Source organism: Chrysochloris asiatica, unplaced genomic scaffold, assembly GCF_000296735.1.
Source record: "Chrysochloris asiatica unplaced genomic scaffold, ChrAsi1.0 scaffold00080, whole genome shotgun sequence".
Classification (NCBI taxonomy): Eukaryota; Metazoa; Chordata; class Mammalia; order Afrosoricida; family Chrysochloridae; genus Chrysochloris; species Chrysochloris asiatica.
This window is the reverse complement of record NW_006408598.1, coordinates 2,228,737-2,243,518: the sequence shown is the minus strand read 5'-3', so window position 1 is coordinate 2,243,518 and position 14,782 is coordinate 2,228,737. Positions and strand designations below refer to the sequence as shown.

Below are 14,782 nucleotides of genomic sequence, written 5' to 3'. Positions count from 1 at the left end.
CATCACTCTCCTTTCTATGTTCAGTTGTCCTCACTTATCAAATGGAATATTAGAATTTATTCATTCCGATGGCCTCTCTACCCCTGACATATTATATATTTCATGGTTCTATCTCTGCAATACATTTTATAGGCAGAGTATTTTGGTTCTTTCCTTCTCTTCCTAAACTTACTATAATTTAAGTAAGATTCTTCATAAAACCTACAACTATGCTTCCGTGCAGAATCCACAGATATTACTTACAAACCCTACTGGTTTCTTTGCTCCTGGTACAGATGTTTATTTCATATTGTTTCAAATGTGGCTCTAAATAATTAGAATGAAAGGGACATAAATAACATTTTGATATCTAGAATAATTCACAAGCAATGAACTGTGTGAAAAATATTTACTGAATCAAAGATGAAATAGTTTGGAAAAGTTTTTTTTTTTTTTCTGGAAATTACCAAATCTCCTTGTCTCTTAAAAATAAAAGTACGTCCATTTTCCTATGAGATTTTGGAAGGGTGCATGACTGATTATCATTTGTTTGCAGCTTTAAATCATAATAAAACATTAGATTATTTAGCTATTTGAGAGCAAATATTTTTAGTCTGAGATTTCCGCTTTTAAATGTAACCAATAGAATTGCCCAGTCATTGTCCAAATACAGCTACAAATAGCATAGTGGTTACAAGTCATGTTACTAACCTCTAGGTCAGCAGTTTGAAACTACCAGCTGTTCCATGGGAGAAAGATGAGGCTTTCTGTTCCCCTAAAGATTTATAGCCTTGGAAACCCTATACAGGGTCACTGTGAGTCCGAACTGACTCCATGGCACACACAAACTACCATATAGTCCCCAGGTGTGGCAGTGTGGGTTAATGTGCTAGATTGCAAAGTCAGTTTGAACCACAAAGTCAACCACAAAGTTCAAGCTCACCAGCCACTCCTTGGAAATGCTATACAGGGTCGTTATTGGTTGGAACCAACTCGATGACACTTAAAAACAGCAACAATATTGTGATTGTGCAGGAGACCTGGTGACACTGTGGTTAAGTACCTAGCTGCTAACCAAAGGTTGGCAGTTGAAACTCACTGGTAATTCCACAAACAGGAAAAAAAAAAAAAAATACAACAAAAACTTGGCAATCTTCTCCCATAAAGATTTACATCCTAGGAAACCTTATGAGGTAGTGTCTCCTCTGTCATATAAGGTTGATTGCTCTGAGTCAGAATCTAAATAACATGTGGTTATGAGCATTTTTCACTACAAGTAATCACAACCTCCCCTTACTCCCCCAAAGTGATGTCATTGTCAGGGAGGACCAAAGCGTATGGTGGTAGAAAAGGCTGTGATTTGGATGCAGCCATCAGGTGCCAGAATCTACAAATCCTATATATTTTCCTCTGAAATGGATGAGCTCAGGGGATGAGTTAGGCAAATCAGTAGCATATAAGGTCTTCCAGAAAGCATTTCCCCACTGTTCTCATCATTCTCTCAGGAAATCAACTCTGTTCCTTCAGGAGATAGGCTGCTAAGAGCTCTAAGAGGACAGGAGGGAGAATATGAAAGCTCACTCAAATGAATGCCTCCCCATTGCCTGCAGAATGAAGCAGACATCTGAGGCTCCCACTCTCTATGTAGCATAGTGGTTATGAATCGGGCTGCTAACTTCAGGGTCATCAGTTTGAAACTACCACCTGTTCTGCGGGAGAAAGATGAGGCTTTCTGCTCCCATAAAGATTTACAGCCTCAGAAACCCTGTACAGGGTCACTATGAGTCGGAACCAACTCCACAGTCCTTAACAACAACAACTCCTTATGCTCCTATTCACAGCCTCACACACACTCAGGGTAGGAGGAAATGGGATCACAGAAGTAGCAGGGAGTCAGACAATGAAGGGCCTTGATGAAGAATAGTTTCTGAGCAAAGAGTGACAGTATCTGCCTTATATTTTATCCTTTGTGTTCTCAAACCCACTCTACATTTACAGCCTTCTAGCCTCATTCACTCCAAACTACCTCCCCAAGCATCCCTGTTCACAACAATCTTATTGTGCCTTTAATGTCCAACTCCAAAGCCTCATCTACATGACACTGCAGCTATTCATAGTCCCTGCCACTGGTTTTGGGACTCACATTGTCCTATCTTCTTAGTTAGCTTGTTTTATTTCATTTTTCTACCTCTAATAAAGGGTAAATTCTTTGAAGACGTATGTTTGTACCTCACTGTCCCCTCATCCATTGGCCCAAAGTAATAGCTTAGACTTAAGTTTCAGCTTTTGCCATTTTCTGCCTATACTGACTCTGAGGAATTAGGCGGCAGAGTTAGATATGTTCTGATTTGCCCCAGGTGGATTATAGCTGTGAAAGAGGTCAGGTACTTCCTCAAGCTCCTCAATTTGGCTGTAAACCCTCAGCCATATGACAGACAGTTCCCAGCCAATAACTGTTGTCAAGTTCAACAGTTCAAGTCTATTCGCACTTCCAATAATGCAATGAGGAACAATATCCATATTTTTTTAAAGTTAAGACCAAATTGCTATCTCAAAAAGGTTTATTTTTCTGAATAAACTGCTTTGGACACAGACACCTGCTCTGAGTTTCAGACGGAATTCTCCCTGCTTCGTAACACTGCAGCTATTCATGGTCTCTGCCACTTGTTTGGGGGACTCACATTGTCCTATCTTAGTTAGTTGGTTTTACTTCATTTTTCTACCTCTAATAAAGGGTAAATTTTTTAAAGATGTGTTTTTGTACTTTACTGTCCCCTCATCCACCGGCCTTTGATCAAAATGTTCTGATGATATATGACTCATATAGCTCTTTCTCCAAATGTCCAGTGCAAATGAAATACAAAATAAATAAATAAATAACAGAGAAGGATACTAAAGCTAACCTTCTGCCTCTGTTATAATAGGATTTTGTGCCACTGTATCAAGACTTTGAGAATTTTTACACAAGGAACCTTTATATGCGAATCAGAGACAACTGGAACCGACCCATCTGCAGTGCCCCAGGACCTCAGTTCGATATAATGGAGAGGGTGTCAGATGACTACAACTGGACATTTAGGTAAGGCAGTCACCAGGAAGGACTCTGCTTAAAGAACATTATTTGCAAGGATATACCAGCAAGGGCACTAGATTTCCGATCTTAAGAAATTAAGAACAAGGACATGTAAACATCTAGTCTTCCACTCTTTAGCCTTTGCAAGTCCTCATAATGCCAATGTAAGAGGTCACAGTAATTAAATTGCTAAGGGCATGGTTTTAAATTGCGATTAAAGTTCAGTATATGCTAGCAGATGAAGAACTTGACATCGATCCAGCCAAGAGGTGTCTGTCCTGTTTAGTGTTACTGATGTTGTTGTTATGTGCCATCGAGTCGGTTCTGACCCATAGTGACCCTGTACAGGGTTTCCAAGGGTTGTAAATCCTTACCGGAGCAGAAAGCCTCCTCTTTTTCCCCAGAGCGGCTGGTAGTTTCGAACTGCTGGCCTTAAGGTTGACAGCCCAATTCGTTACCACTACGCTACCAGAGCCCCTTGTTTTTTTACTTCTCATTGATGGAGAAAGGGATGGCCATTGCTTTTGCTCACTTAGAAAGTTTGCTGGAATTAAAACCAGGCTGCAAGCATCATGAAAGCAAGTGCTTGAGGAAAATAAGGGCTTTGTTAGGCTTTGGCTACCTCTCGCCAATGTTCTACCAAGCTTCAGTATGAATTTATGATTCTCTGCACCACTAAGCATAAGGTCCTTGGTTCAAACCACCAACTACTCTTTGGAAATCCTATACAGGGCCTCAGTGAGTCAGAACCCACTTCACAGCACTTAACAACAACAACAACAACAAAGATAGCCATGTTATGGTAAAAACAAATAAGGAAGGAAGCAATGTAAGGGAGAAAGAGAAGGAGGCAGGGCAGGATGAAGGGTAGAGAAATAATGTATGATTTCAGTCAGGCTCGGGGGTCTCTTTGTGAGAATCTTTAACAGGACTCTAGGTGGTACTCTGGTAGTGTAGTGGTTACCAATTGGGCTGCGAGCCGCAAGGTCAGCAGTTCAAAACTACCAGCTGTTCTGTGGGAGAAAGATGAGGCTTTCTGCTCCTGTAAGGATTTATAGCCTCAGAAACCCTGTACAGGGTAACTGTGAGCCAGAACCAACTCCACGGCACATAACAACAACAACAAAAGGTGGTGCAAACAGTTAAATACTTAACTACTAACCAAAAAGTTGGTGGTTGAAACCATCCATAGATACCTCAAAAGAAAGGCCTAGAAATTGACTTCTAAAATGTCACAGATTTGCAAACCCCATGGAACACAGCTATGCAGTTATACATGGGGTCATCATGAGTTAGAATTAATTTTACAGAAAGAGACTTGTTTGTAGTCCTTTGGTTCTGTTGCTAATTTAGACTAATATTAAAGGGGAATGTGCTTTTTGCTCACTTGCCCCCATTTCTGCAGGTTTACTGGAAGAACCATCAAAGATGTCATCAACATGGGCTCCTATAACTTCCTTGGCCTCGCAGCCAGGTATGATGAATCTATGAGGACAATAAAGGAGGTTTTAGAGGTATATGGCACAGGTGTATCCAGCACCAGACAGGAGATGGGTATGTATAGTTCCTATTTTGCTACTTTATCCAACTGGTTCTAAAATTCCTTGTGCTGACTGTCAAATCTAGTTCATATTTCAACTGAGCATCTTAAAAACTACTGTAAGGTACGAAAAGGAAAGAAAAAAAAAAAGTTATGAAAGTCTTTATAAAAATTAGCATTCATTGTGCCTCCTCCAAGTCATTTTCTGTCTCTTTATCCCATTTTTTAAAATGGCATCTATCACAGACTAAATTGGCCTTGCCTATATTTATATATTGCCTGTCTACTCCACAAAAAATGTAAGTTTTGTGACTAGAGAGGCTTTGTTGACTACTTACTGTCAGTACCTAGGGCAGTGCCTGGTGCATGCTACCCAAATCAAAGCCAATCCATTGTTGTTGGGTCAATTCCATCTCAGGGTGACTGTATCTGACAGAGTAGAATTGCTACACAGAGTTCCACAGCTATAAAGCTTAATGGAAGCAGACTGCTACAACTTTCTCCCACAGCAACTTGTGAATTCGAACCACCAACCTTGTGATTAGCAGCTGAGTACTTTAACCACTACATCACCAGGGCTCCATTTCACTTAGTTGTTGTTGTTAAGTATCATCGAGTCAGTTATGACTCATATAGACCCTTTATAGCGTTTCCAAGGAGCAGCTAGTGAGTTTGAACTGACAACATTGTAGTTTGCAGTCTAGTTCACAAAGCAGATGTTCAATCAAGAGCTGTCAGTGAATGAATAAATACATGAATGAACAAAGTAGAACAGACTGCCTGCTTATCTCTCTTTTAGTTAAATTTCTTTTCTCTTAGTGGGATAAAATTCTAAGACGGAGGCATCTTCTTCTCTCCACTCTAGAGAAAAAGATCATGCAAACTTCCTCTTTCAAACTCTCAGAATCATGCTTAATCCTAGCTCACAGTTACCTGCACTAAAATGAACTGATCAACATTCAATGATTTCAGGAGTTAGTATATGATCAACAGCCAGAAGTATTGAAGAACGAAGTCTAAGTTGCAGTGAAGGCAGTGGGCAAAAAAAAAAAAAAAAAATCCAGGTATTTAAGAAATACCAATTGATTGGTTTCAACAAATGGATGTAACACTGGGAAGACTCACTTGTCTATGCCATGAAATTTGAAAGAAATCTTATTGGCTAACTAACTGGAGGAGATCCATTCTATGCCCATTCCAAAGAAGAGTGACCCTACAAAATTCAGAAATTATTAAACAATATTATTAATATCACATGCAAGTAAAATTTGTCTGAAGATTATTCAAAAATGGTTACAAAAATACACTGACAGGAAACCACCAGAAATTTAAGCTGGATTCAGAATAGGACATGAACAAGGGATATCATTTCTGACATTAAATGGATCTTGGATAAAAGCATAGAATACTACCTGTATTTTGTTGTCTATGCAAATGCATTCTACTGTGTGGATCATAGCAACTATAGATAATATTGCACAAGATAAGAATTCCAAAACACTTAATTTTGTTCATTGGGAAAACTGGACAAATACCAAGAGGTAGTTGTTCAAATAAAATAAGGGGATACTACATGGTTTAAAATTAGGAAAGATTTGTCGAGGTTGTATCCTTTCACCATATTTACTCAATCTGTATCCTGCACAAATATTCCAAGGAACTGGACTACATGAAAAATAACGTTGCATCAGGATTGGAAGAGGACTTATTAACAACCTACAATATGCATATTATACAACCTTGCTTGCAGACTCGAAGCAACTATTGATGAAGATCAAACATTGCAGGCTTCAGTCTGGATTGTACCTCACTGTAAAGATCACAAAATCCTCACAACTGGACCACTAAGTCACATCATAATATATGGCGAAAAGATTGAAGCTGTTAAGGATTTCGTTTTACTTGAATCTGCCCATGGAAGCAGCAGTCAAGAAATCAAATGACATAATTGCATTGTACAAATTTTCTGGGGAAAATATCTTTAAAGTGCTAAAGAGCAAAGATGTCAGTTTGAGAATTAAGGTACTCCTGACTCAAGACATACTTTGGACTCCAGTATCTGGAAAAGGACATCTTGCTTGGTAGAGGGTCAGAAAAAAAAAGAGGAAGACCCTCAATGAAATGGATTAGCACAGCGGCTGTGTCAATAGGTTCAAAAATAGGATGGTTGTGACGATAGCATAGGATTGAGCAGTGTTTTGTTCTGTTGTGCATAAGGTCTCTGTGAGTTGACACCGAATCAACAAGTGGAAGCCACATGCTACATTTGCATATAGATGTGAGAAACCTATTCTGAAGAGTAATAAGTTAATTACTTGTGAGATGGCGGTGGGAAAAGGAGAAATCATCATTTTAAAAAAATAAATGTTATTGCATGGAACCAACTTAAGGACAGCTAAAAACAACAACTTAGCAACAACAATTCCCAGTTAGGCAACATCAAGATAAATGGAGAAAATATTGAAATTACCAATGATTCCATTTGATTTTGATCCACAATCAATATACATGGAGTTAGCAGTCAGGAATCAAAATCACCTATTGCATTTGGCAAGTCTGCTACGAAAGAAGAATTGATGCCTTTGAATTATGGTATTGACAAAGACTATTATAATATATCATGGACTGCCAAAAGAACTAACATATCTGCCTTGGAAGAAATGCAGTAAGAATATGTCAAAATAGCAACGACAGTGAGAGTTCATCTCATGTACTTTGGACCTGTCACAGATGGGACAGTCTCTGGAGTAGGACATTATGCTTGATAACAAAAAAAGAGGAAGACCCTCAATGAGATGGATTAACTCAGTGGCTGCAAAAATGGGCTCAAACATCAGGATCCATTGTGAGGAACAACAGTATTTCCTTCTGTTGTATATAGGGTCTCTCTGAGCCATAACTGACTGGATGGTATTTAACAACAACTACTCCCAATTAGTCCCACATGGAGCCAGACACCATACTTGGTAAAATAAAGGGTCAGCCATAAAAAGGAAGACCCTCTATGGGGATGAAGTGACAAAAGTAGCTGCAAAATGGGCTAAAATATGGCAGCAATTGTAAGGTAAGCACAGAACTGGGCAGTGTCTTGTTTGGTTGTACTCATGGTTGCTATGAGCTGCAACCAACTACATCACACTTAACAACAATGACAACTCCCAGTCTAGTACAGCTTTTTCTGACACAGCTTTCCCCCAAGATAATACAGAGTTCTATTAAGTAGATCAGTTCCAGGCCTGTCTAAGAATTGGGGATAAGTCTGAGAAAAAGAAATTGACCGTTAGTAAAAACAAATCACTCTACCAAACACTTTAGGTGGTAAAGTAGAGGGTCTGGGAAAAAGAGGAATAGCCCCCAGTGAGATGGATTGGCACAGTGGCAACATCAGTGGACTCAAGTGAAGCAATGATTGTGAGGTTGGCCCGGGACTGAGCAGTGTTTTGTTCTGTTGTGTGTATGTAGGGTCGCTATGAGTTGGTACTGACTCAATGAACCTAACAACAAAACAAAAACAACAACAAAACAACTACAAGGCCCTGTTAGATTAAACCAGCTAGGAAAGGGCTTTAGAAGTGATATAATTATTCAAACCTGTGCAATAATTAATAACAAGTTATTTTTTATCCACATATTCAGTAAGTATTTAGCTACAGTTCCAGAGCTAATAAGTGATTGCTCACATTTCTTATGACAGACAAATTACCTGAGTCACCCATAATACTCCATGTGGAGATGGTACTGAAACTGGAAAAAACTCCCAGTTCCAAGAGACATGGTGGCAATAACCTCTTGGAATAATTCCTCTGCCACTGATTGCACCAACACCAAGGTTGCTGGTGACTGAGACTGGAGGAGGTGATGCCCCTACTCAGTGAGACAAAACACGCCTCCCCCTCCCCCCCCCCCCATGACCTAGAGCCCCAGCTTAAAGGAGGAGGACTGGCACAACCAAGGTTCGCCTGCAGTGGAGGCCAGCCTTTGAACATGGATCCCTAATTCTACAGTCTCAACATACTCAGAAAAACAAGCCAGAGATGAAATTAACGTGGTTGTGACCGCCCACAGCCTAAGTTCTTTCTCCACTACTCGCCCTTCTGAATCACTGGGCTATCTGCCTGCTTTCTTTAGCATTTCAGCTAAAGTTCAATTAAGACGATTTTAAAAATTTCCCAAGTTAACCATGAAGAGACTACTTTTAGACTGATACAAAGCCTGAAGCAAGTTTATAAATAATCAGCCAAGTACAGAAAAAAAAGGTAACGAGAAGAAGGGCCAGAAAAATGGGAGTGTGAAAAGAGGAAGACAAGCAGGGAACATTTGAAAATATTCTGTAGTATAGATAATACCATAGCATGCAAGAGTTAGAAATAACATAATTTTGAAAGTCATTCCATTTGAAAAGCACAAGAAATTTTGGGAAGTATATGCTTCCCTGGATGCACAGGATTAAGCATGTAATATCCACAGAAAGGTCAGCAGTTTGAACCCACCAATCACCCTGGGAGAGAAAGATGAGTCAGTCTACTTCTGACTGCCCCGCTGGGGCCGTTCCACTCGCTCCTAGAAGATCACTCTGAGTTAGAATAGACTCATTGGCAATGTGTAGGTTTTAGAATTTTAAGAAGATACTTAACAGTGTCAAGGGATTAGAAATGATAACTTGGGAATGTAGAGGTTTAGCAATTTTTAGTAACCCAAATAGCGTTTTGAGAGACTAAATGTAAAAGTGTAAGAACTTTTACTCACTTAAAAGTAACATTTTCAGAACTTTAAAAACAATAATTTCCAATGTTTAAGGGCATGGAGTCCTGGTGTGGTACTGTGGGTTAATGAGCCATTTGAACTACAAGGTCAGTGGTTGACCCTATACAGGATCAATATGGGTCGGAACCGACTCAATGGCATTTAACAACAACAACAACAACAAAAGTATGGTGACTAGAGAAGGAAAATGCTGCAAGGTTGACGGTTCAAACCCACCAAGCTGTTCCTTGGAAACCCTATAAAGGGTTGCTATGAGTCAGAACCCATTCAACAGCACGTAACAGCAAACATTTTCAATCTGTATCTTCTATACTCATTGTTTTCACTGTGATGCTCACTCCTCTTATATGTTCCTTTCAAATGGTGTGCTATTTTGTGACATCAGTGGTAATGACAAACCCAGTTTTCTGTAACAATTTTGTTAATTTGATGTGAACAATTAATTTTTAAGTTTTGATTAATCAGTGAGCCCTAGACCTAATGGCTTATCTGAGACACTGCTATTTCACATCCTCTTTCGTTAAGGTAACTTGACTCAACATTTGTTTAATGGCATGTCAATAGAATAACTTTGTAAAAGGATTACTAAACTGTATAAAGTTTTAGATTTTCAATACTGGATTTAAGAATTATGTGCAAATTGTTTATAATGTCTGAATGTTGAACATCAATAAAATCAGACAATGGGAGATATTTCCACATTAGATCTTTGAATTTTTTATCTGAAAGAAATATTAAGTATTAATTTTCTTCATGCGTAAGATGTTCACCCAGCTTGTTCATGGAACTCAAGTTCCTCATGCCCTTACTAGTGGTCTTTTCACTTGCTTTTCTTATTATAATTCCCTTTGGGATGTAGTCTCTACTGACCCCACTGCCATTAAGCCAATTGTGACTCAGGGTTCATTCAGGACAGAGTAGAACTGCTCCGTATGGTTTCCGAGACTTCGTGGAAGCATACTGCATCATCTTTCACCTACAGAAGAGCTGGTGAGTTTGAACTGTTAACATTAGCAGTCCAGTGCTTAAACTATTGTGCCACCTGGGCTCCTTGTTTTTGTTAAGTGCCGTCAAGTCCATCCCAACTCATAGCAATCCTGTATAGGGTTTTCCAAAGAGTGGTTAATGGGTTTGAACTGCTGAGTTTGCACTTAGCCATCCAGGGTCTTATCCTTCAGCTTCATACCAGGATTCCTTAGTTCGAAATATAAATAAAATTAAAATTTGCTGTCAGTAAGGCCTGTTTAGAACCCTGGTGTGCTGCTTTAGGCTAATCAGTGGACTACTAACCACAAGGTCAGCAGTTCAAACTTGCCAGTCATTCTTGGAAACTCTATACAGAGTAACCATGAGTTAGTACTGACTCGATGGCACACAACAGCAACAACAATAAGACTTCATAAACATCAATATCTGAAATGGACTGGTATTGATCATTTAGAATCTGACAACCACATGGCTTTACTATGCCAGGAATGACAAACTGAAGAGGAAAGGTATTGTATTCATCACCAAAAAGAATATTTCATGCTCTATCTTGATAGTTGAAATATAACACAGTCTATGATAGGATAATATCCATGTACCTACAAGGAGATCAATTAACACAACTATTATTCAAATTTATGCACCACTAAAGCCAGTGAATGATGAAATTGAAGAATTGTACCAATTTCATAAGCCTGAAATTGATCAAACATGCAATCAAGATGTATTGATAATTATTGGTAATTGAAATGCACAGGTTGGAAACAAAGAGGAAGAATCAGTAGTTTGGAAAATGTGGTCTTGGTGACAAAAATGATGCAAGAGATCTCATGGTAGAATTTTGCAAGACTGATGAATTCTTCATTGCATATACCTTTTTTAAACAACATAAAAGATGGCTATACACAGGATCTCACCAGATGCAATACACAGAAATCAAATTGGCTACATCTGTGGAAAGAGATGTTGTAAAAGCTCTATATCATCAGCCAAAACAAGGCCAGGGGCAAACTTGGGAACTAACAATCAATTTCTCATATTCAAGTTCAAGCTGAAGCTGAAGAAAATTAAAACAAGTCCACAAGAGCCAAAATATGACCTTGAACCTATCCCACCTGAGTTTTTATATCATCCTAAAAACAGGTTTGATGCAGTAGGCATTAAAGACTGAAGACCAGAATAGTTGTGGGATGACATCAAAGAACATCATATAGGAAGAAAGCAAAAGGTCATTAAGAAGACAAGAAAGATGGATAAGACCAAAATGGGTGTCAAAGAGACTCTGACACTCTCCAGCAAAGAGATGCTAAAGCAAATGGAAGAAATGAGGAGGTAAAAGGATGAATACAAGATTTCAAAGGGCAGCTCAAGAAGAAAAAGCCAAATATTATAATGAAATGTGCAGAGATCTGGAGCTAGAAAACCAAAAGGGAAGAAAACTGCTCAGCATTTCTCTAGCAAAAAGAACTGAATAAAAAATTCAAGACTTGGCTTGCAATATTGAAAGATTCTAAGGGCAATTGAAAATTGAATTTAAAATATTAAATTATGTAGAAAGCAACAAAAGAAGATGGAAGGAATACACAGAGTTACTGTACCAAAAAGAAACGGTCAATGTTCAACCATTTCAAGAGGTAGCATATGATCAAGACCGAATGATACTGATGGAAGAAGTCCAAGGTGTACTGAAGGCAGTGGCAAAGAGCAAGACTCCAGGAATTGATGGAATAAAATTGAAATCTTTCAACAAACTGATGCAGCACCAGAGAAATTCACTAATTTATGCCAAATTATTTGGAAGACAGCTACCTGGCCAACTGATGGGAAGAGATCCATATTTATGCCCATTCCAAAAATAAGTGACCCAACAGAATGTGTAAACCATAGGACAATATCATTAATATCACAGGCAAGTAAAATTTTGCTGAAGAGAATTCAGAAACAGATGCAACAGTACTGGAAGGGAACTGCCAAAGCTTCCAGCTGGATTCAGAAGAGGACATGCATCAAGGGATATCATTGCTGATGTCAGATGGATCTTGGCTAAAAGCAGAGAATACCAGAAATATGTGTACCTGTGCTTTATTGACTAAGCAAAGGCTTTCGATTGTGTAGACGAGGACAACCTATGGACAACATTGTAGAGAATGAGTATTCCAGAACACTTAATTGTGTTCATAAGGATCCTGTACATAGACCAACAGAAAGCTGTTTGAATAGAACAAGGGAATACTGAATGGTTTAAAATTAGCAAAGATGTGCTCCAGGGTTGCATTACTTCACCCTACTTATTCAATCTGTATGCTGAGCAAATAATTCAAGAACCTGGATTATATGAAGAAGAATATGTCATCAAGGTTCGAGGAAGACTCATTAACAACCTACGATATACAGATGATACAACCTTGTTTGCTGAAAGCAAAGAGATTGAAAATATGAATGAAGATCAAAGACCACAGCCTTCATTATTGGTTGCAACTCAATGTAAAGAAAACAAAAATCCTCACCTTTGTTCAATAGATAACGTCCATATCAATGGAGAAAAGATTGAAGTTGTCAAAGACTTCATTTTGCTTGGAGCAACCATCAACACTCATGGGAGCAGCAGTCAAGAAATTAAACAACTTATTGTGGAAAATTTACTCCATAAAGACCTGTTTAAAATGTTCAGTAGCAAAGATGTCAGTTTGAGAACTAAGGTGCATGTGAGCCAAACCAGGATATTTTCAGTAACCTCATATGCATGCAAAAGTTGGACAATGACTAAAGAAGACCATAGAAGAATTGATGCATTTGAGTTTTGACACTGGAGGAAAATATTAAAATTGCCATGGGCCACCAAAAGAACAATCTTCCAACAAATCTGTGTTGGAAGAAGTACAACCAGAATCCCCTTAGAAGCCAGAATGGTCAGCCTTGGTCTCTCATATTTGGGATTCATGATCGGGAAGGACCAGTCCCTGGAGGAGGACATCATGCTTGGTAAAGTGTAGGGTCAGCAAAGAAGATGAAGGCCCTAATGAGATATATCGGTGCAGTAGCAACAGCAATGGTCTCAAGTGTAGCAACGATTTTGAGGTTGGGGCAGAAGTTGCCAGTGTTTTGTTCTGTTGTGCATAAGGTCACTATGATTCAGTACTGACTTGATGGCACCTAAAAACAAAAGAAACGGGAGCCATGGGCTAGATTTTCATTTAGATGTGGGAAACCTCTTCTGAATGGTAATAAGTTAATTAATTGTGAAATGGAGGGAGTAGAGAGAGAAATAGTACTTTTGATGTGTTATTGCATTATAAAATATTAAATGGCACCAATAAAAAATATTTGGATCAATGATTTTCACAAATGAAACCAACTTGTGTACCAGCACCTAATCAAGAAACAAAATATTTCCAGAATCTTAAAATCCTCCTTGTGCACCCAAAACAGTAATCCTGACTTCTAACACTATAATGAGTTCCATTTGTTTGTTAACCTCATATAATTGTATTCCTAGATCTTGTTACTTTTTTAATTGTCCATATTCTTTCACTCACCACCATATTTGGGAGATTCGTCTCCCATTCCATCTTATTGCTATTATGAATTCCATATTCTACACTAAATGAACATTTGGGTTGATTCTAATTTGTGTCTACTATAAATATTCCTGCTATGTTCACTCTAATAAGTAATGAGTATACAAAGGCATTGAGTTTTTAATCTTGGACATATTGAAAAGAGACAACTCACCCATCATACATTTCATGTGCAGGTACCTTGGATAAGCATAAAGAATTGGAAGACCTTGTGGCTAAGTTCCTGAATGTAGAAGCAGCAATGGTCTTTGGGATGGGATTTGCAACTAACTCAATGAATATCCCTGCACTAGTTGGAAAGGTAAGACTGAGTAAACAAAATTAGCATCTCATGTATTATTCCTAAGAATTATAACTCTGAGTAGGTCCTTTGGTAGAAGTATAGATATTACTTCTAGAAAAAGCCTATTGCGTATCCAACTTTTTGAATAAATATACCTCTTAGTCTAACAAATCTTTTTATCATGATATTCCTGGCTACATAATTGAAGCCCTAGATGTGAACCAAAATTAATCTTCAAAGATGTTTTAGCAAAGTCATTTAGCTTTTCTAAGGCTCCCAAGCCCCATTTGCAATGTAACCAACAAATATTTATTAAGCATTTACTTGGCATGAAACGTTTGCCACTGTCAGAAGTCATGGTATGGCACTGTAAGATAAGTACTGGACCACAAAGGTTGGTGCTTCAAATTCACCAGCTGCTCCTCAGAAACCCTATACAGGGTTGCTATGAGTTGGAACCAACTCAGTGGCACTTAACAACAACAATTTGTTAATCTGTTCAGTCAGTAAACCTCTTATATAGAATCTATTCTGTTCAGATATGAGACAGGGTAAAATGTAGGACATACAGAGACGAC

General features: G+C 38.5%; 1 protein-coding gene across 1 annotated transcript in view; it reads left to right on the top strand.

The window, feature by feature from the left end:
- Positions 1 to 14,782, top strand: part of SPTLC3 (serine palmitoyltransferase, long chain base subunit 3) — a 235,475-nt gene that overhangs the window by 101,772 nt on the left and 118,921 nt on the right. Inside the window, exons 3-5 of the mRNA XM_006865623.1 lie at positions 2,904 to 3,058; positions 4,458 to 4,606; positions 14,098 to 14,222. Of these exons, the coding sequence (XP_006865685.1) occupies positions 2,904 to 3,058; positions 4,458 to 4,606; positions 14,098 to 14,222 (429 nt within the window). The remainder of the gene's footprint in view (positions 1 to 2,903; positions 3,059 to 4,457; positions 4,607 to 14,097; positions 14,223 to 14,782) is intronic.